This window comes from Mixophyes fleayi, chromosome 4, assembly GCF_038048845.1.
Source record: "Mixophyes fleayi isolate aMixFle1 chromosome 4, aMixFle1.hap1, whole genome shotgun sequence".
NCBI classification, from domain to species: domain Eukaryota; kingdom Metazoa; phylum Chordata; class Amphibia; order Anura; family Limnodynastidae; genus Mixophyes; species Mixophyes fleayi.
In genome coordinates, this window is record NC_134405.1 from 57,295,967 (window position 1) to 57,319,154 (window position 23,188).

A 23,188-nucleotide genomic window follows, 5' to 3' on the forward strand; every position below is an offset into this window, starting at 1 on the left:
ATGAAGAATAAAATACCAAAAGCCTACCTTTGATGGGGCCTGACTTCTGGACCCTGGAAAGAAATTACACAAGGAAAATACACACAATACTGTACAGTACTGTGCTACAGAACACAAGGAAGTATCTTACAGTAACCACCACAGAAATGACCACTCAATTACTATCAAGGAGAACAGACTGGGAGCAGTCTCACTAAAGAATATCACCTACTGTTGTCTGCCTAATACCACTGCACACTTACAGGCCTAGCACCTGAGTCAATCACTCAAACAGGCATAGAGCCTGACTTTAATTTCCTTACAGGCTAAACCTGACTTAGGTGATGCCATAGGCTAAATCCCCATTTTTATTACTGGTGCCACAGGCCTACAGCCTGAACTGACTTGCCACCACAGACCTAAGCCTGAATTATGTGCCTACAGGCCTAGAGCCGGAACTTTAATAGGACATTACCTAACCAATCCTGCTTTTCAAAGGCCTTGTGCCCACTGCTGCCAAATTGGCCTTGTGCCCAACCTATCTAGTGGGATCTATACTTACCTGCTCTGCATAGCATACCCGACTTCCTTTCCGGCATCTCTGTCTCTTCCAGACCCCCCAGCTACTGGCGCTTCTTCTCCTGCTTGGCACTCTGGACTTTACTCTTTTGGCAGGGATGCCCCTAGCTCTGAAAAGGGCTCGCAGCCATCTGGTGGTGAACCCCTGCTCCGTCGGCACCTCTGGTCTCCGTGATGTTTTCTCTACCTGGGTCCACCGTCAGACTCTCCTGGCCATGCTGTCTATTTATTATGAGTGGGCATGGCCTGATTGGTTCATTGCGGCTTCAAACATTCAAACAGTCAGAGGTGAGCCCTGATTGTCTCATCTCTCTGGCCGCTGAATGGCCGACAGCCGGAGGTGAGCCCTACCTAGCTCACCTGACAGTTGTTGCCCACACCGGATCCTAAAGGGAGAAGAAAGTTGGACTTACCATCACTGGGACAGCAGAAAAGGTGAGTCTCTTTTTCTTCTCCCTTTTTTCTCTTCTTTTCTTTGCCCTCTTCACAGGCTGCAGGGGACACTCTCTTACAGGGACACAGTTTTTCAAGAACAAATTTCATAAACCTGAAACTGTGCCTAGCAATTAGGGACAGATGATGACTATGAATATTTGTCAATGTTATTAGATATTTCTTTATTTTATACGAAAAAAAATAGTTTTTTTTAGGTTTTATAAGAACATTGACCTTTTCAATGTAGTGTACACAAAATCTCCGATAGCAGCATTGTTTAGGGACTGTGGAATGCTCCTCTCTGAACAGCAGCAATAGTAAAAGACATTTTTTTTTCTGGTGTTTCAGAACTTCAGGGTAAGAAGTTTGCAGATAAGTCCCATACCTGTACTATCTATACAGCTAATTGGGCAAATAATGTCTCATATGTACTGTATCTCTGGGCTGCAATGTGGCTTAGTGGTTAGCACTTCTGCCTCACAACACTGGGGTCATGAGTTTGATTCCCAACCACGGCCTTATCTGTGTGGAGTTTGTATGTTCTCCCCGTGTTTGTGTAGGTTTCCTCTGCGTGCTCTGGATTCCTCTCACACTCCAAAAACATACTGGTAGATTAATTGACTGCGGAATTAGTGGCACTGATTATGATGATGATGATGATGATCTCTGTGTGTACAGGAAATGATCATTTGTATAGGGATCTATGTGCAGATAAATACATTGCTCTCTATGAAGTGTTTGCAATACAATCTGAGACATGACCTATCTTCTACATGTAGCTTAGGACGTATCTGTCCCAGGAATAGTTAGTGAAAGTCACCTCTGATGTCCCAATCATCCCTTCCCCATCTAATCTTGCAGATTGTTCCACATCTGTCCGCACACTGCCCCCATTCTCTCTATCACAGCTCAGAGTCCCCACAGGACTTCATTAAAGCCAACGCAGAGCACTGGGGCCACGCTCTGCATAGATTAATCAGAGGATCCTCGCTCTGCAGGGAGGAGCAATGTTCTGCAGAGATGAGAGGAAGGGGAGACTCTAAACAATGCATGTCGGAGCGGAACACTGCGGCAGGTAGGCTCATATGGAATGTTGACCAGGGAAGTGAGGCAGTATAGTAATCCCCTTCAGAGATTAACCCATTCACTCCCAGGTGTCTGCAGAACATCACTCAATTAACAGATGATCGTTGAACAGTTATCTCACTAAGTGACCTACATTGATATCAGAACTAGAATGACATACAAGAAAGGAGCACATCAATTATAAACCCCCCTTGCAGACAAATGTACTTATTTCTTCTGCTGCTGAAAATTAAAGCCAGCAGCCAGCAGTACTATACTTTCCCTTGACAGAAGTTGCCTCCTGCCTGACAAGTACCCCTTTACCTGTCATCCACATTGTTCTGACACTGTCCAACCCTCATAACTGTTCTCCCATCTGCTAGTGCTACATCCCCTCATCTGTCAGTGCTCACACCTCCCTCCTTCTGCCTGATGCTGCACAAGATTTCCCCTCTTCCCTGGGTAACTGATAAAGCAGTTTTTCTAAGTGCTGGGTTAGCAAAGTTAACAAATTGAATTTTGTCCCCTCAGTGACTGACTAGCAAAAGCCACTTCCACAGGGGGAGAGGTGAGGAGGAGGAAAAGCCACAGGCACTTGGGGAGAGTGGATAGGATGTGAGAGATGGGGAGGAGAGAAGGAGCTGAGAGAAGCTGGGAAATGAGGAGGAGAGACGGGGACTGGAATACAGGAAAAGACTATTATAACTACACACTGAAAAGGGAATAAGTTAAGTGAACTGCATTCAGTTGTATATGAAAGGGAATAGATTAGTAATGGGCAGGTAGGACTTGTGGTGTTTCCATGGGTGGGGAGCGGAGGGGGCATATGCCCCCCTGGCTGGCACATAGTGGGCTATCTTGGGCTGGGTCACTGGACCAGCTGCTTTTTTTCCCCTTTAAAATAGGCTGCTGAGTCAAGTTTTACCCCTCGGGCCAGCCCCCCCCTGGGTGTCTCTAAGACTGTAAATGTGACTGGATACAACTATATATGCAAAACCGTGTACAATCCTAAATGGAAAGATTACTATAGGAGAACAGGGAAGGAAATATGAGAAAGTCGATGTAGAATTACCTGAAGGTTCCCCATAGATGAGGGGTGAAAGATATTAGGGGTTGCAGTATATGAATGTGAGGTGTGGGGGATAGCTAAGGAGTGATGTAACATGAGCAAGGGCAAGCAAAGGATTTTGACATGGGATTCTTAAATATATTTATATTATTCTACAAATACTGTACATATAGCAAACAGTAAATATAAGTCATATCTGGAAAAGCCTTCATCTTCATATCACTCATTGCAGCACATATGCAGGACTGGATTAACCTGAGGTCTAACTGGGCTACAGCCCAGGGGCCTCGGGCATCCAGGGGGTCCTTGACAGTGCTCAGCGACATTATTGATTGGTGCTGGGGCGGGGGCGCCCCCGGCCCGATCAATGCTGCTGAGCACTGTCACTGTAGTCCTTCTGCGGCGCTCAGTAATCTCATTACTGAGGAGATCTTGTGAGTCTCACTCTCACGAAAGGAGCATAGAGCGCGCCGCGGTAGGACTACAGTGACAGGAGGAGGAGAACAGAAAAAGGTAAGTGCTTGGGGAAGGGCGGTGGGCGGCTCACAGGTGGTGGGGGGCCTCATGGGGGAATGGTAAACACCCTTAGCCCAGGGGCCTCCATTCCTTGATAACAATTCACGCATATAAGGCTGGACATACTGTATACATAGCTAATATATTCTTGTTTTTATGTTGATCTCTCAGAGCAAAACAGTATGGAAAAATTGATAAAAACAGAAAAAAACTCCTCTTAAGCTGGTCAAACACATTGTAATTGTTTCAATATTTCAATGTGTATGGCCTGAAAATTATGCCAGATAATGAAAAATCTAGGACCATAATGAGCATGGCGGAAAATGAGTTGGAAAGTTTGCCGTCATTGGCCTGTGTGTGGCCATCTCTTGTCTGCTTTGGCCACCAACGTTGGAATGAGGAGATTGATTTAGAATCTGAGGACCTGATTCATTAGGGAAAGTTAAGTAGAACATTGAGTAAGTAGTCTCCTGGACAAAACCATGTTACAATGGGGGTACAAATTAGTTTTCTATTTTGCACATAAGTTAAATACTGACTGTTTTTTCATGTAGCACACAAATGCTTAACAGCTTATTTGTACACTGAAATTTAAAGTTGATATTTGTGTGCTGCATGAAAAAACAGTCAGTATTTAACTTATGTGCAAAATAGAAAACTAATTTGCACCCCTTGCATTGTAACATGGTTTTGTCCAGAAGACTACTTGATCTATTTTTTACTTAACTTTCTATAATGAATCAGGTTCTGCGTGTAATACTATGTATACCGTGCTGAGCAGTGATGTCATACAGGTGCCAGGGTACATACCTGCGGCTATAAGATGAGTGCAGAGATACCTTACCAGATTTTATGGAGTCTTCCTCACCAGTCTCCATACCTATTTCCTGTGTACTGACTCTGCTCAATTTTGACCTCCATTGTGACCACGGCTTTCCGCTTGACTCTTTTGATTCTGTGCATCTGTGATATTGTGTTCACTATTGCTCTGTGATACTAAATGCTGCATGAACTATCGCTACTCACTTCTGGTTCGGAGTGGAAGCTGACTGCGTTTCGAGTGTGCTACCTGATCAGCTGCTTTATGTACTCCTTTGCAGATTTGGCATCTGTATTCCTGTGCCCAGGATTACTACTACTGTTGCGGGTTCTGTGAATCTACTAATGCTCATTATTGATTAGTGAAGTCAGCTCTTGCTTGTATCTACTATCACTTGTTCACCATTTCACTACTGTTACACTGGCTGACAAGTGGATGCTTAGTGCTACTGTGCTCAGGACATTTGTTGCTGTATGAATTGCTATGTGCATTTACTCTCAGAACTTTGAAAATGTTTGAACAACTATATTGCTGCTCTTTTAACTGGAACTGTAAATATAACAGGCACACTAGGCCTAGCTGAAGCCTCTCCCAGAATCCTTTGGGAATGGTATTTGAACACTGCTTCCTGCTCTTTCTATTAACATTTTAGCTAAATACAGATTGATATCTACAACCTATGGTATTTCAGTCATACCTCCAACTGTGAAACAGACCTGCAGTTCCTGTAATATCTATCAAAAGTATAACCACGTATGTTACTGCATTTATAGAAATTGGCTTTAGAGGTGACCGCCTAGCACTAAGATAGAATACATGTGTGGGCATAGGTCCAATATGAAGAGGTGGTGATGAGTCCAGTTTAAAATATCTGATCTTTGCAACTATGTGATTAAAAACAAGAAATTGTGTATTTCTCCCTTGGATTTCCTATAAAGTAGTTTATTCAATTTTCAAGTCTTCTGTGCATAGTACAATATGCTCACCAATCTATTTCCTGTACAGCTCAGACCAGCCTCACTCTCTCTGGCTCTCCATCTGCCTCCTGGCCACAACACACAGATTGCATCCAAGCTAATGAGCAGTGCATTGCTGACCTGTCCTGCAGCTCAAGGTACCGTACACTCCGGCAATGTCTAGCTGGGAGAGACCGCGACGTTCTTCTGTCCAGCTCGGAGTGCAAGACTGCTCTAGAGGTGCTTCAAGAGAGTGCCCTCTACATGTGTCGCTGTCGAAGGGGAATGAAGAAGGAGCTGCAGTGTCTACAAGTCTACTGGGGAATACACGCTGGCCTGACAGAAGGTCAGTAGACATCTACATTGCTCTAAACACTGCCCAATCAGATGCTTTGTTGTCTATTCTTCTTTTCTTATTCTCATCTTCATCAAGGCGAACATTTGCAGTGGATGATGGGAATTGTAGTTCAGAGGAGTACAAGGTGCTGCCAAAACTTGTGTTAAAGAACAGAGGGCACCAGGAACTATTTGCAACCAATAGGCAAACTCAATGACCTGGTCTACAGGCCAAGGCTCTTACTGTCCAACAAGACACTCCTTCTTTAATAAAAGTACCAAAACACTGGATCCAGCCCTAACCTCCTATCGATGACAGACATAGTATGGGATAACCTTATCCCACACTGGTCAGTAACTAAGGCTATTCATATGATAACATGTTTTGATGAGTTTTATCAAATCATCATCATCATCATCATTTATTTATATAGCGCCAACATATTCCGTAGCACTTTACAATTGGGGGCAAACATAGTAAACTAATAAACAAACTGGGTAAAACAGACAAAGAGGTGAGAAGGCCCTGCTCGCAAGCTTACAATCTATGGGACAATGGGAGTTTGACACATGAGGCTAAGGCTAAGTCTACATTTTGCATTTCGGCCCAGCCAGGCTGCAAAGGTAAAAGTGACTCATAGGCTAAATGATCCTGTCACACAATAATGTTGATTAGGGGGTAGTTGTCTTGTGTGAAATAACGGGTGGTAATAGGGTAAGGTAGGGTGGTTAAGAGGGTGGTTGAGGAATATTATAAGCTTGTCTGAAGAGGTAGGTTTTCAGAGAACGCTCGAAAGTTTGTAGACCAGAGGAGAGTCTTATTGTGCGAGGGATTGAATTCCATAAAGTGGGTGCAGCCCGAAAAAAGTCCTGTAACTGGGAATGGGAGGATGTAATGAGTGTGGATGAGAGACGCAGATCTTGTGCAGAACGGAGTTGCCGATTTGGGAGATATTTTGAGACAAGAGAGGAGATGTATGTTGGTGCAGCTTTGTTGATGGCCTTGTAGGTTAGTAAAAGTATTTCTTTGCACGTTCAAGGATAGTTACATGCAGGTTTACCAGATATCCTGGTTTCTCCAGGACAGACCTGTATTTTAGAGGATAGAAAACTGAGAAGCTTATTTTTTAAAGAATGCAGTGGTCTTTTTCACTAAGATCACTAAGAACTAATTGCATGGAATATAGTTTTATAACTAGATTAATGCATATGAATCCCCCAAAAATGGGGTAACTGACTATTATGGGCTCTCTAAATGTTATGTCACATGAAAGTTCCAAAACACAAGAGCCCTACTTGCAGGTTGTGAGTAGTCACCTATTGCTGTTAGGTTAAACTCTTTTGTTTCCTGATGCAGTGGCGCACGCAGGGGGGGTTTCTGGGTCTCCACAACCCCCCCCCCCTCTGCTAACTAAGTGCCCACAGTGGCACTGTCCTATACAGCAGCCGCGGCGCTGTCAAATAGGCGTACGCGGCGGTGCTGTATTGTATACAGCACCGCTGCCGACGCTTCTCTGACAGCGTCGCGGCTGCTGTATAGGACAGCACTGCCGAAACGGCGCAGCAGCTCTCTCGCGGGGTTTTGGGGTTTTTTGGGTCAGGGGGGGGAACCCCCCCCCTGACAATCCTGCGTGCGCCCCTATGACGGATGTAAATTATACCTGTTCCGTGGCTAATTAAATCCAAATAAGAAGCTAACTGCATTAAAGTGTAATCTGTGTAATGATTAAGTAAGAATATGTCACTATGCAGCGCCGTAACTAGGGCTGTGCGATAGAGGCAACCGCCCAGGGAGCAACGCTGAAGCTGAAGGGGGGCGCAGCTTAGGAATATATTAGGTTCATTTGGTTAAAATTGGACGTAGGGGGGCGGCGTTTTTGTTTCTCACTTCAGGGGCTAAAATTTTAAATTACGGCTCAGCCACTATGTAAGTATAATGTATATAAATAAAAGGATAAATTCATATCTGGGCAGGACTCTAATGTGTAATACAGACAAAGGGTGAGTTGCATGTTCAATAAGAGATACTGTGTGAAGAGCAGAGGGCATCACATACAGTACACTAGTAAAGGAACACTTGGAGGTATATTTACTAAACTGTGGGTTTGAAAAAGTGGAGATGTTGCCTATAGCAACCAATCAGATTCTAGCTGTCATTTTGTAGAATGTACTAAATAAATGATAACTACAAACTGATTGGTTGCTATAAACAGCATCTCCACTTTTTCAAACCCGCAGATTAGTAAATATACCCCTTGCAGTCCTTGAACATTGTGAATTTTGTAAAAGACTACAAATTATAACTTGTCTTCACAGGGGATGAGTTTTATGAGTCGTCGCCATATGAACCAGTGACCTCTCGTTTATCTGACATCTTCCGTGTGGCATCAATTAACTCCGGTGAGTAACAATGAGCAGCCTCACACAAAGTAGGTAATCACTGTCACATAGTTGTGTAAGGCTTTTTTTTTTTTTTAAGTATTTAGGTAAAAATGTACAAAGATGACAGACAAGTGAAAGGACCAAAATGTGACACATTTATACCATTCACACAAACAAAACACTGATGCACAGAGAAAAGAGAAAGCAGTACAAAGGGCATCATAAATGGCTAATGCAAGAAAAGAAGTCCTAATTACCCAGTTATCAGTATGACTGGAATAGAAAAAGTACAACGCATGGTACGGAGTATTCAGGCTTTGCAGTATGAAAGGCTTCAAGGTAGTATTACAATGCAATTGGTGTGAGTATTAAAGAACTCCATGCAAACAAAGTATCTGACCTCCTTCCCACAATCAATATCTGGTGGTGATTTCTTCCCTAAGAGCCACAGTCATGATGGGTGATGGCTGCATTGTCTTAGTCCTGAATGCTGTAGAAGATTGGGGCCAGTGGGGGTTGCCCTGTAAACGGCACCTAACTGGACTGCCCCAGTATCTGTCCAATGAGAGGCCACTTTCACTACACACCTCTCTCTCACCTTCCATATACCATCTGTGAAGAATGACAGGGGCAAATGCAAGATTTGTAGAGGGGGGGATTTCCACACCATGCCGCCAGTGGGCGTGACCAGCATGCATGGGGGCATAGCTATAATTTTAGACAGTACTTGGCTGCTCTCCAACTCTTCCTATCCCCATAATATACATGGGCAAAGCTGCCTGCACTACTGTTAGGTGCATGCAGCTCTCCCTTTTCAAGCAGAGCTGTGTGAAGCGGGAGCAGGACCCAGCCACCTCAATTATACAGTGCCCCGGACTTGGAGGGGGGTTTCCAGGCACTAGGACCCCTCGGTTTGCCTATGAATGACTTAATATCCCTTATGATTGCCAAATATCTATAGAAAAACAAAGTTAAAGTAAATCCTAGAAGAAAATTAATTATAATTAAGGCTTCTTTGTTTCCTATGTGAGTGTATATGTTTCTCTGTAAGTAAACTATATTTTGAAGAATTTCCTCTGGTATTATGCCCCACAGGTACAGAACCAGCCACCTTTAAGCAGAATGCCTGCCTGAACGCTGCCAAGTTCTGCAATGTGAATGATACATGCAAGAAATTACGCTCCACTTTCATCTCGGTCTGCAACCCAGGGGCAGAGGAGCCATGTGCCCGTCGCAAGTGTCACAAGAACCTCCGCAACTTCATGGAGCGCATTCCTGCAAGCCTGACCTACCCGCTCCTCTTTTGCCCCTGCACAGACAAACCATGTGCTGAGCGCCGGCGGCAAACTACAGTGCCCAGCTGCTCCTTCGAGCGCCATGAGGTTCCGAACTGCTTGGAGGTGTGGGCCACCTGCAGACAGGACCATGCTTGCAGGTAACATTACACTCTGCACATGCACTAAACATGTAAACAGCCACTGCAACATCTACAAACAGAGGTCTTGGTCTGGAATATTAAAAATAATGAATAATAAATATCACTCTCTGGGCACACATACTGAGCGCAACCTGCATGTAGTAAAAAACGCACGCATTTCAGCTGTGTGCATGCACCAATTCATCAAGTTACAGATCTCAAGATAAGCGCGCTGTTGAATTCGGGTGTAGGTCTCCTGTGTTCTACTACACAGCACACTGCACAGCCATACGTCGAAAGCCTATGTGGATTATAAATTTGCAAAATAATGCACAGAAAAAAATAAAAATAAAAATATATATATAATATTTTAATGCCAAAAATAAAGGCATTAATGGTCAAACAGGTAAAAAAAATAAAATTTTTTTTTTGCATGAAATACATTCATTAGCTTGTTACAACATGCATACCAGACTGTCATCACTACTTTTCAGGACTTAGACTAGCCCTATAGCTGGATCAAGAGATACGGCAGAATAACAAGTAACTTTGAGACGTTCAGAGCTTAATCCGGATGTGACTGCATGCACTTAAGTTTAGCACGACCCTACTGTACATTGAATACGGCAAAACACTCCTTACACACCCTGTTCACTCCCTGAAATGTTAGGCTGAAGTAAGTGTCCTTTGTGGTCGAAGACGGAGCGGACAGGGCTGTGTTTGGTTCTGGACATGCGCAGAGTGATTTTGCGTATGATGCGCTCAAAATTGTTAGATACATGTCTTGATGAATCAGGCTCTCTATGTATAACAAACTGTAATACGGCATCATGTACAGTGGTCATTATGTTCTCTTAGGGGCTCATTTAGTGGTGGACATTTGCACTGAATATTTCTAGGGAGAAGACGCATGTAAAAAAAAAGTGCATTTATATAATTATATATACACTATATGGACAAAAATATTCGGACGCTTGACCATTACACCAACAGGGACTGTACTGAGATTGTATTCAAATACATATACTTTAATATGGAGCTGGTCCCCCTTTTGGAGCGATAACAGCTTCCACTCTTCTTGGAAGGTTTTCCATAAGATGTTGGAGTGTTTCTGTGGGAATTTGTGCCCATTCATTTTGTAGGGCATTTATGAGATCAGGCACTGATGTTGGACGAGAAGGACTGGCTCGCAATTTCCATTCCAGTTCATCCCAAAGGTGTTTGATGGGATTGACAGAGCTTTGTACGGACTAGTCAAGTTCTACCACACCAAGCTCATCAAACCATGTCTTAGTAGTCCTTGCTTTGTGTACTAAGCACAGTCATGTTTGAATAGAAAAGGACCTTCCACAAACTGTTGCCACAAAGTTGGAAGCATAGCATTGTCCAAAATGACTTGGTATGCTGAACATTAAGATTGCCCTTCACTGGAGATGAGGGGCCTAGCCCAAACCCTGAAAAACAGCCTCATATCATTATCCCTACTCCACCAAACTTCACAATAGGCATAATGCAGTCAGGCAGGTAACGTTATCCCGCATTTGCCAAACCCAGACTCACTCATCTGACTGCCAAACAGACAATCATGATTCCTCACTCCACAGAACACGTTTACACTGCTCCACAGTCCAGTGTCGGTGTGCTTTACACCACTCCATCCGATGCTTGTCATTGGTCTTGGTGATGTGAGACTTGCATGCAGCTGCTCGGCCATGGAAACCCATTCCATTAAGCTCCCGGCGCACAGTTTTAGTGCTTACATTAATGCCAGTGAAAGTTTGGAACTCTTCAGCTATGGAATCAGCGGAGTGTTAGCGACTTTTACGCACCATGTCGTCGCTCTGTGATTTTACGTGGTCTTCCGCTTCATGGCTGAATTGCTGTTGTTCCACAATGCTTCCACTGTCTAATATGACTTACAGTTGACCGTGAAATATCCAGCAGGGATGAAACTTCACGAACCGTCTTATTACAAAAAGGTGGCATCCTATCACAGTACTGCGCTTGAAGTCACTGAGCTCTTCAGAATGAGTCATTTTGTATCACAAATGTTTGCAAATGGAGACTGCACAGCTAGGTGCTTGATTTTATACACCTCTGGCAAGAGGGTCTGATTGAAACACCTCAAATCAATAATTAACAGGTGTGGCCAAATACTTTTGTCCATATAGTGTACATATGATATGGTTGCACCTATGTGATATTTTGAAAATCTGCATCTGTACATGTTTTAGATGAAATAATAAGTCCCATACACATTTCATTCTCCCATACAGTTTATTTAATTGAGATATTATTCTTGTATGCCTACTGACATGTTTATCATTATTGAATAATTGTGTAGGCAAATATAACTACAATTTTATCCAGCACTGCTTACCATAAACACAGTCTGTACACTACACAGTATATTATGTTATCTTACTGTACTCCACTCAACTGTTATCTATTCTGTACTTTACTCATCTCTTGTCTATTATGTACTGTACTCATCTGCTATCTATTCTGTACTCCACTCATCTGCTATCTATTCTGTACTCCACTCATCTGCTATCTATTCTGTACACCACTCATCTGCTATCTATTCTGTACTCCGTTCATAAGTTATGTATTCTGTACTGCACTCAACTGTTATCTATTCTGTACTCCACTCAGTTATGTATTCTGTACTGCACTCATCTGTTATCTATTTTGTAAAAAGCTCATCTGTAATCTATTCTATACTTCACTCTACTGTTATCTGTATTCTGTACTCCACTCATCTCTTGTATATTGTGCACTCCACTCTACTTTTATTTATTCTGTACTGCACTCTACTGTTATCTATTCTGTACTCCACTCATCTGTTATCTATTCTGTACTCCACTCATCTGTTATCTATTATGTACTGCACTCATCTGTTATCTATTCTGTACTCCACTCACCTGTTATCTATTCTGTACTCCACTCATCTCTTGTATATTGTGCACTCCACTCTACTTTTATCTATTCTGTACTGCACTCATCTGTTATCTATTCTGTACTCCACTCTACTGTTATCTATTCTGTACTCCACTCATCTGTTATCTATTATGTACTGCACTCATCTGTTATCTATTATGTACTGCACTCATCTGTTATCTATTATGTACTGCACTCATCTGTTATCTATTATGTACTGCACTCATCTGTTATCTATTTTGCACTGCACTCACCTATTATTATTCTATACTGCAATGTGCAGGTCTAGGTTGGCAGAGTTTGTGACCAATTGTCAGAGCTCTCCTCAGTCTGCGAGCGGATGTGTGTGGGATAACTATGCGGCCTGCCTGGGGGCATATGCAGGGCTGATTGGTAAGTCATTTATTTTTCTCTGTTGCTCTAGTGGTAGATACCTATTTCCATACTCCATGGCAGTCATTGCTCTTCTTTCCACAGGGTATGACGTGGCTCTGAACTTCCTGGACTCAGACCCTCATTCACTGTCCATAGGACCCTGGTGTACTTGTAATGGGAGCGGTGATCAGGAGTCTCAGTGTGAACTATACCTGAAAGAGTTCACCCAGAACCGCTGCCTACGTGAGTGAAGTAGACGGGTATGGGAGAAGGGGGATTGACGTTGTCTGCTAGAAATTAAGAAACATTACGGGTCGATAAATAATTTCAGAAAATAGGTGTGCATACAGAACATACGCAATATTATTATTTTTGAATAGTGACTTACATGCCGCATAGCGCAAAGGAAGACGAATCCCCAGAGTCCCTCAAGTAACATGTGACAAATATTCAAATTTCTCTTATTGCAAGAAATCTTATTCCTGCAATGCTCTCTTTCAAAGTGAATCTACGTCACCCACAGTGTTCGTAACCTGCAATTTAAAGTAAGAAAAGACAAATTGACTTGGAATGCCCAAAAAACTTACTGGGCCTGATTCATTAAGGAAAGTAAGGCAAAAAAAAAAGTTTTCTCCTGGACAAAACCATGTTACATTGCAAGGGGTGCATATTAGTTTATTATTTTGCACATAAGTTAAATACAGGCTGTTTTTTTCATGTAGCACACTTATAATACTTGATAACTTTATTTTTACACTAAAATTTAAAATTGATCTAGGACATGTCCTACCCCAACTATAAATCTGCCATCACATTTTAAATTTAGCTCCTCCTCCAATGCAACATGGTTTTTCCAAGGTGCAAAGTTACGCTTTCCTTTCCTTAATGAATCAGGCCCACTGTGTCAATCACTGGGGAGAGAAGAGACAGAGGAAGAGGCAACGTTGTTAGATTCTCTGTCTGATGGTAGAGACTAATGCATCCATTCATATATGCATTTCATTTACAGAAGTATAAATATAGAATAGCCATATAACAAGGCATAACTGATTAGTTCATTATATGGTGTAAATAATGCATATCAGGTGCATGCTAAAATGTCAGATTATACAAGCCCTAACAATGTAGTTTTAGACTTGGTCCCCTCAGTTTTCATTTATAAGAACAGCTGCTGAAACCGCTCTCCTTACCCCTATAGAAAATGCCATTCATGCCTTTGGCAACGGTACAGATGTTGTACACAAGCAAAGTATCCCCAGACCTCCTCACACCACCGCAACTTCACGAGCTGAGAGGAGACACCTTCTCCCAGACAACCAGAGTGACAGCAACACCCTGTATGAGACTAACCCAGTCATCTGTGATCCATCAATCCAGGTAAGGCTCACTTACTTTACCCGTATCATCGATGGAGCGGATTGGGTACTTTGTCTACACCGGCATCGTACGTGAGTAAAGGTGAACATGCCTCTTGTAGTTGCTGTTGTTAAGCCAGCTTATCCAAATGATACCCAGTTGTGTAATCTGTTGGGGTTCTTGTCCTCTAGAAGATCTAATGTTTGTTATTTCTGGTTGCAGGACATGAAGAATACCAGCTCCCCGGAGCTTAGGATCTGTGTTTCTGAGGTACTATATAACAACTCCAGTCATTATATGATTAAAGTAAGGCCATATGTGGACAGAGGTGTCACACAGACCGGAGGTGCTTTACAAAGTGTTAAATGGCCAAGGCACAGCGCAAAATCCTCTTTGGTGATATCACGTGCCACAATTTGTGCTGAGATACCCTGCTTTCCCGCAGTGGGAATGGGTATGCAGAGCCAGGTGGTGGCATTTGAGGAGGATATAACGTTTTCCCTGGCTGATGGGAGAAGCTGGGCAGAGTGAGAGCACAACTTTGCTAAGTACAGTAGGTGAACCTTTGGCTCTAGTTATATGGAGAAGTACATATAATATTTCATTATGTAGAGAAAGATTATTGAAATTATAAAAAGTGGCGGAGAGGCCACATTTATGGGGGCCTTGCTGTGAGGAGGGGTGCATAGCACGTTTCACTTCACAATAAACAATGTAATTATGCTTCAGCTCTGAACCGGTGGACATCAGGTCTTGCTCTACACTCTCAATACAAAGCGTTTTGCACCTTCCAGTTACCATGTGGTGGAGACGCACTTTGTCCAATGTAAAAAAAAAAACATCAAACACACAAAAGTGCCACAAGTAATAGTTAATCCCACTGTCCACTCACTTTCCTGATTAATGTAAGCCAGAAATAAGGCTAAGCTGAGCAGTGATTAGGAGAAAATGCCAAAGATTAATTTAATGAGAGGGGTAGTACTTTTGCACAGTGCGTCATTTCAGATATTTACATCCTATGTAAGCCTAGGTGCACTTCTGGTTTGTGGAGGTCCCTCTCAAGAGCGGAGAGAAAGCATATACTTTGAAGTGCGCTGGGATGACATGCTAATTTTTGGTGCGCATCCACTTTTCTCTGAGTCCAACTTTTAAAGACTATATTGTATGTACTGTAAGACGCACTTGTTGTGTGTGTCTCATAGCCCAATTATAACATCCCAGCAGTACTTACAAGCCCTCAGATTTGCTACGCAGTAGTTACACTGGCACACCCTGGCAACCCTGAGTGTAAGAGCACCTACCCTGCCTCTCATTGATTGCAGACAGAAGGAGCAATAGATGACGGGTAGTGGGAGGTGCACTCTGGTACCAGGAAGCAATGATGTAACTAAAAGGCTGATCTTACAGTACTGTATGTAAGTGTCCTAGAATAGCAGCTCCCAGTATCTATTCATATAGTAGTGCAATGAGCCACAGTCCCTGCACTGCTCCCTATCACACTTCAGCTCAGTCTTAGCAGATCAGCTTCACTATAAGTGTCATTTATTTATGATCTATATGCACAAGTCAGTTAAAGAGAGATGCTTTTATTATTTATCCCGTACCCTAATTGTGTCATATGCCTCTGCTCTACACCCGTTACCCTTGCTATGTGACTTATTCCCACCTTATGTGTCTTGTGCTCTCACTCTGTGTCTGTTTCAGTTCTTAACTATTGCTCAGTTCCCTGGGCCTGTATCCTATGTCCTCATTCTGCATTATATACCCTTATTCTGGGTCCTATGCCTTGATCCTGTGCTCTATATTCTTGTTCCATTCCTTATTCAGTTTACATTGTTGCATACCATCGTTCTGTACCCTATACCCTCTTCCTGTGTCCTACGGCCTAAGTGTTCTGTGTTCTATCCTATTTATCTGTGTTCTGAATCCTTCTTCTGTAGTCTATACCACCAACCTGTGTTGTATATGCCATATTTACCTACTGTGTGTCCTATTCAGTCATTTAATACTCAGTAAAGGGTGACTCATAGAGAAACCCATCCGACAGTAGCTCACTCTAGTGAACCACAGTTTGTAAAAATGCTTCTTAGTGACGGAGGACTTGTTTTCACACTGTGACATGTCTTCCATCTGTCTATATCAGGCAGATATACTAATTGTGATGAGTTCTTATGTCATTCTCTAGAGTCTACAGTATGCACTAAAGTGTGTTTATCCTGATCTGGCTTGCTGAGTCCTCTCCTAATACACAGTTACGGCATATCTTAAGTGTCTATCACACTACCTTGTATTATATTTACACCATCCATCTCCTCTCTTTGCAGTCACAGCTCAATACAGATCTTACACCAGACTTAAGTATCGATGGGGACCAGTCCGGGATATCTCGGGGCCAAGCCAGTGTTTTGTACACCCTCCTCGCCCTGTATCTCACAGTCCTCTTTTGACAGTCTCCTGGTGGACAGGGAAGGCAGGGACATTGGGACTTCCCTGATAATGGCATGAACTTAAAAACTTGTATATAATCCAAGTGAAGCCTCCACAATGGGGTGTGAGCCTGTCATCTTGTGACAAGCAGACAAAGATGAGGCACGCAGGACTAATAACATACTGTGTCTCCGACTTGCCTCTCTAGCACTACAGCCTCTTTTAGATAAATATATGACAGTGGTAGGTAGAACACAAATGTGTGAGTTAAATATATGTATAAATAGGATTAAAAGGGATAGGAGTGAGATGCAAGAAAATAGTATACAAGTGAGAGAGCCATGAATCTGCAGAAAACGGTCCAGTGGAGAGATGATCTGCGGGTGTATAACAGGAATGATATTCTGCAGATCTCTGTCGGTATGGAATTCTCAAAACGAAACTTACGGAACTTTCAGTCCCTTGAAGAAATATTACAAACGTATCGACTTCAGCTGACCAAAAATAAACAAAATTTAGTTGTAAACCTACGTAGAAGCAAATGAATAAAATATACAGGTTACCTGCAAAACAACCATGCCAGCAGCATCTGTCGAGAACCTGACAGGAGATGAGTTAGCAGTGGGAAGATCTGTAGCTCTCGCTCCCTGTATATAAATATCTTTATACTCCTTCTGCAATTCTGCATTTTTCTTCATTTAACGAATTAAAATGTATTGACCCCAAAGTCTCATTCATTTTATTACTGGTCTAGAAAAAGTGGCTAGCTGTTGCCAAGGGGCGGGCGGGGATGGGATGGAGGGAGCAGGGTGGGGAGGGGATGTGGATTAATGGAAAGAGACTACGGAAAGACACAGATCTTTGGATGTAATTAATCGGTTGAAGTAAAAGCAGAAGGACTGAGCTTCCCAGCGGGCGGCGGACGCCTGATTATCTGCGGTACACGAGTGGAGAGTTTTTGGAGAAAAGAATCAATGAATTCAGAATTAATGTGCCGTGCTTCCAGAGTCTGTTATTTAAATGCTATCTTAATTAAACATGGCTTGTTATCATACTCATTAGCTATGATAAATCAGGATGCAGGGCAATATTAGGTTAGAGGCACAAGACATGGACAAAATAAATAAATTGTATATGTGTTATGGGGATATATATGGGTCCCAAACACATATAACAATGTATCTGCACCAATTTACTTGGTTGTTCTCTAATAAACACAATACTCAGGCAGTCATATTACCACTGTTGTAGGCACAGGAAGAGAGATTAGGGGCTAGATTTACTAAACTGTGGGTTTGAAAAAGTGGAGATGTTGCTTATAGGAACCAATCAGATTCTAGCTGTCATTTTGTAGAATGTACTAAACAAATGACAGCTAGAATCTGATTGGTTGCTATAGGCAACATCTCCACTTTTTCAAACCCGCAATTTAGTAAATATAGCCCTAGATATTAGATGTGATGTGCTGCTCCACCGCTGGTCACAGAATGAAAATGAAGTGCCCCCAGCTTTATATATATGTATATATATATATATATATATATATATATAGATAGATAGATAGATAGATAGATAGGTATATTCATCTCCTAAACTGAGTTAACAGTAACACTTCAGTAACACTTTTGTTACATTTTCACAGTTACTATGAGAAAAATATAAATCAGTAAAATAGAGAATTGGATTGATTCATTAAGGTACATAGGTGCAGAAGTGCTTTATTTTGTATAAAATCGCTCTGCACATGCCCAGAAACGGACTATGCGCAATGAATGCAAGTGCGACCAATCCAACTTCGAGCACAAAGGACACTTCTCACAGTCTACGATTTCATGGGCGCAACGGGGGATGGAGGGGGTGTATGCACGTAGTCAGTGTACAGTAACGGTGTGCCAAGGTCGAACGCAAGCAGCAGCGCCCGATTAAAGCTTTGGGCAACTCTAACTTGTTTTTCTGTTATATCGCATGCACAAGGTCAGGTGTAAGTGCCGATAGACAGTGATGACGGTGGCGTATACATGCTAGAACATGTGTTTGCAATCAGAAGCAACTGTGAAAATGCATTTAATGTACAGTAGACATTACTAACATCCTGATAAATGTATTTAATGTATAGTAGACATTACTAACATCCTGATAAATGTATTTAATGTATAGTAGACATTACTAACATCCTGATAAATGTATTTCATGGGGAAGAAAAAAAAAACCACAGAACCTATTTTTTTATTTAGATGTTTCATTAATGACTTTATTATTAACAGGTGACAATAATTGAATACTTTTTTTCCCCTATGCATTCTGCTGGGACTTTATATTAAACATATATATTGTACGTATCCCGCAGTATGTTGTGTCTGTCTGAATACGGCAAGTGCCATATAGGCAGAGCGTAGCTACACCCGTATTCAACAAGAGACTTTTCTTCAGATACACTTCATTATCATCAGTTATTTATATAGCGCCACTAATTCCGCAGCGCTGTACAGAGAACTCATTCACATCAGTCCCTGCCCCATTGGAGCTTACAGTCTAAATTCCCCAACATACACACAGACAGACAGAGAGAGACTTCTAGTTGAAATTGGACGCGTGTATCCCCAAATCTTTTTAAAAAAATACACAATATATTAATTTTGCGTGCCTATCCTATTGTCTACCTCTAACAATTATAATATAACATTTTTATATATAACATATTTATAAAATTGTCAGTAAAAAATATTTTAAAGAATTGGGAACCCTGGTGAATTCATTGGGAACATATCTTTTTCCCAAGTAATTGATTATTCGATCAGTGATGGCATCATATGTGCAGACAATGTGAGGCAGCTATCAGTGTATAAAGTATGTGTGTGTGTGTGTGTGCAATTCATAAGGGAGAATGGCAAGACATGCTTGACGCTGTCACTTGTATATCAAGACTTGACAACTACACAACAGCATCCAGCCAGCATTTGAATGCCACAAGCTATCTGAATATCGCTGGTGATCTGGTGCACGGCAGCAGTGTCCGAATCCCATCTGTGCATAGCCTGTTCAGCATGAATGCTACAACACCAAATAGGCACTGGAACAAGCTACTCAGATTAATTAAGGATCCAACACCAAGAACTAAAGAGGTGTTATCTAGCATGACCCGTTTCTGGGTTTTTTGAGGAAGCAGTGGGGGGTATGGATGGTACCGACAACTTTTTGACCTTGGCCTTCATTGTACACAGGATTCATATATTACACGGATAGGAGATGCACCTTGAGTTCTTGTTTTTGTTTGATAAATTCTATTATAATATATAATATTCTATTATATGATGAGAATGTTAAGTGAAGCCATTTTAGCTGAGGGCACTTAAAATGCATGGATTATGTTTTTCAGGTCCTTACCCATTAGGGGTTAAAGTTGTTTTAGTCCCAGCCAATAGAATCCATGGGGAGTGGTTTCAGTCACCTCATTAGAAACTCCCATGGGCTTCTAGACCTTTCCTTCCTGTGATTTCACTGATGCAGGAGCTCCCTGGAGACAGATAAGATCGTTTTTATTGCTTTAGCTTTCTATCTTTTCTAACTCCCTGTTTTCATCTTTTTCTGTTTAATCTCATCCTTCACCTTATCTTTTAACCCCCCTCGTTTTTCTTTTTCTTCATTTATTTCTCCTCTTTCTCTTTTTTCCTTCTCCCCCTCCTTTTTTCCCATTCCCTCATTCTTCTCCTCCCCTCTCTCAATTTTCTCTGTTCCCCTGTATTTCTCCTTGCCAAAAATGTCCAGACCTAGGAGATCAGCGGGCCCCCCTGCACGTCTGTCAGACGGGTCACAGCTCCCGGCCGGGAGTCTGCGCCCGCCTGTTACTTTATCCAGCTCTGCCCCCTCTAGTGAAGCGCTGGGAGCGCTGCCTGAAAGCGTGCATCCCAGCGCTGTTAATATTGCTGCAGGGGACTCCCCTGTCGCTGGGTCTCAACGGAGATCTGGGCAGGGGGGGAGGGGCGGCGCTCGCAGGTCCCGGGCTCCAGAGAGATCAGCGGCGCTGGCTGCCTCAGGGGACGCCAGCGCTGCTGTGCAGCATAGTCAGCAGAGGAGGAGATCTCCTTCTCCTACCTCTGCTAGGTCCAGCCAGTCCTCTTTTCCTCCTTGCTCTCCACCTCCCAATTTGGCAGGTCAGGTCTCCCCCAGGTCAGCAGGGGGAGAGGGAAGCTTACAGGCACTGGCTTCCTCTTACAGTTCCCCCGTTGGTAATCACCTGATAGCTGTGAATGAGGTAAATTTGGAGTCACAGCATGTCTCTGTTTCTGCCACAAGTCACAGACCCTGGTTACACAGCAGCAGTGGTGACAGTATACCTCAAATTAATATTATCCCCCCACTTATGCCTCAGGGATGGATCAGGGGTAGAGTGCGCCCTCATATGGCTCATAATGTAAGTTTTCAGCCCATGTTATCTTCTCAATTACACACACCCTCACCACCTCAGGTTGGGCCCCCTATACAGTATAATTTCATATCTCCAATACAAGCTGCTAATGTTCCTCTGCAGAGGCTTCCATATAGCGATTCAATCAATGTCGGGGGTCACCCCTCGGCGCTGGTTCAGTCTGGGAGCTTTCAGCAAAGCCCAAACACAACGCTTAGTCCATGGGCAAGACCAGCAGTAGCACAGGTGGAGGCGCCCCACGGGAACCTGCCTCCCTGGTCACTACCGTATCCTCCTCCTAATCCAGATAGGGTCCAGCGGCCAATGCAGAATTGGATGGCACCGTATCCACCTCCTTATGTTTCAAGTTATGGGCATGCTTCTAATGCAAGCATTACAAATATACCCGTCCCTGATCTCAATAGCTCCCCCTTTGGGTTTGGTTCCTCCCAAGATCTGGCCCGCCCACCAGCCCCAGGTTTTTCCTTTGGTACGCCTGTCCCAATAGAGTCGTTAAACAGCATTTCAGGAGTTAGGGTTAACCAGTCGTTTGTGTCTGAAGTAGCTAACATACATTCTGTTTCAGTGACGGCAGTATCGGGCGGAGGGGCGGCCGCGCCATTGCCAGAAGTTATCACAGTGACGGGGAGCTCTGCCTTACAGACGGAGCCAGCAGGGGTTTCGGCTTCAAGAGAAGAAACATCAACCCAAGCACTTGCGTTACCAGGGACATCTGGGCAAAGTGGTGAGTGTGATTCTATTTTGGCACATCGTTCACATACACACAGTCCTCCTTTAGCTACCACTAGTGAAGAATCAGATGAGGAAGGTCAGGGTCCGCGTAAGCTTTTAAAAATCTTAACAGAGCATTTAGCGAAGCCCGCTAGGGTGACCCCTTCAGGCATAGCTCCACCCACGGCTTTAGGCGGTTCTATGGTACGATGCGACAATACAGCATTGTTAAGAGGCGTGCGTCGCAGTTCAAAGGATAGGATTGACAAAGGGTACTATGTCGATTTGTTTATGCTCACCTCTGCAGCCAAAAAAGAATTGCTGGCTGCCTGTGGTAAGGGAGGAATGGGTGAAGAAAATTATAGAACGTTCTCAAACTGGTTGAGGGGGTATTGTATATTCTCTGCCATCTATGTGGAGTCTAGACCGGACACCAGGGCGGATGTGTGGAGGTACCTACACCTGATTAATGATCTGTGGATTAACGCGGGTGGTACAATTTGGAGGCGTTACGATGAGAGTTTTCGTAGCAAGGCAAACAAAATGCATACTATCCCATTTGGGTGTAAGGACGTTGAGTCATGGATGGCACTGATGCTGCCAACTGAAGATGCTATGCCTCCTGTAGTACCTAGGTTTCAGAGCCAGGGGAGGCGTAGTACTCCCCAAAACAGTAAGAACAGATGTTTCGCGTATAACAATGCCTCGTGCGGAAGGGGTGACTCTTGTAGATATAGACACGTATGCTCCAAATGCCGAGGCAGTCACCCAGCTAAGGATTGTACCAGGCAGTCATCAGGAGTGGGTAGGGGCCGCGGTGCGCCAGGAGGTGCTAACTAAGGGGCCATCCCCTATTGATTTAAAAGTTCTAGATAAGTGGCTTAGTTTTTTCCCAGATGTTGTTCAAGCCCAGTGTCTATCCCAAGGCTTTCATCATGGTTTTCAGCTTCCAGTAGTAGGAGAAATTAGGTCATCATCGGGCAGGAATCTTAGGTCAGCAGTCTTGCTTCCTGATGTGTTGAAGGATAAGGTTATGAAGGAGGTTAGCTTGGGTCGTATGATTGGGCCTTTTGATTCCCCCCCAATTCCTGATTTGATAATTTCCCCTGTAGGAGTTGTCCCTAAGAAGGCTGCGGGTAAATACCGTCTAATACAGCATTTATCCCATCCTCCCGGTTTTTCAGTTAACGACGCAATAGATGTTAGCTTCAGTTCAGTCAATTACCAGTCCTTTGAGGAGGCCTTGACTTTAGTTAGGGGCTTTGGGCAAGGGGCTTTATTGGCCAAGTTAGACATTGAATCGGCATTTAGACTGCTGCCGCTTCACCCAGAATCTTTTAGATTCATGGGCTTTAGGCTACAGGACGGTTTCTACATTGATCGCTGTCTCCCCATGGGG

General features: G+C 43.2%; 1 protein-coding gene across 1 annotated transcript in view; it reads left to right on the forward strand.

Annotated features, from left to right (window-relative positions):
* Positions 1-17,379, forward strand: part of GFRA2 (GDNF family receptor alpha 2) — a 32,148-nt gene extending 14,769 nt beyond the window's left edge. The window contains exons 2-9 of the mRNA XM_075207164.1: positions 5,469-5,765; positions 8,072-8,155; positions 9,233-9,572; positions 12,778-12,887; positions 12,972-13,112; positions 14,068-14,246; positions 14,448-14,495; positions 16,550-17,379. Coding sequence (XP_075063265.1) covers positions 5,469-5,765; positions 8,072-8,155; positions 9,233-9,572; positions 12,778-12,887; positions 12,972-13,112; positions 14,068-14,246; positions 14,448-14,495; positions 16,550-16,672 — 1,322 coding nt within the window. The 3' untranslated portion in view covers positions 16,673-17,379. The remainder of the gene's footprint in view (positions 1-5,468; positions 5,766-8,071; positions 8,156-9,232; positions 9,573-12,777; positions 12,888-12,971; positions 13,113-14,067; positions 14,247-14,447; positions 14,496-16,549) is intronic.
* The last annotated feature ends 5,809 nt before the right edge of the window (positions 17,380-23,188 follow it).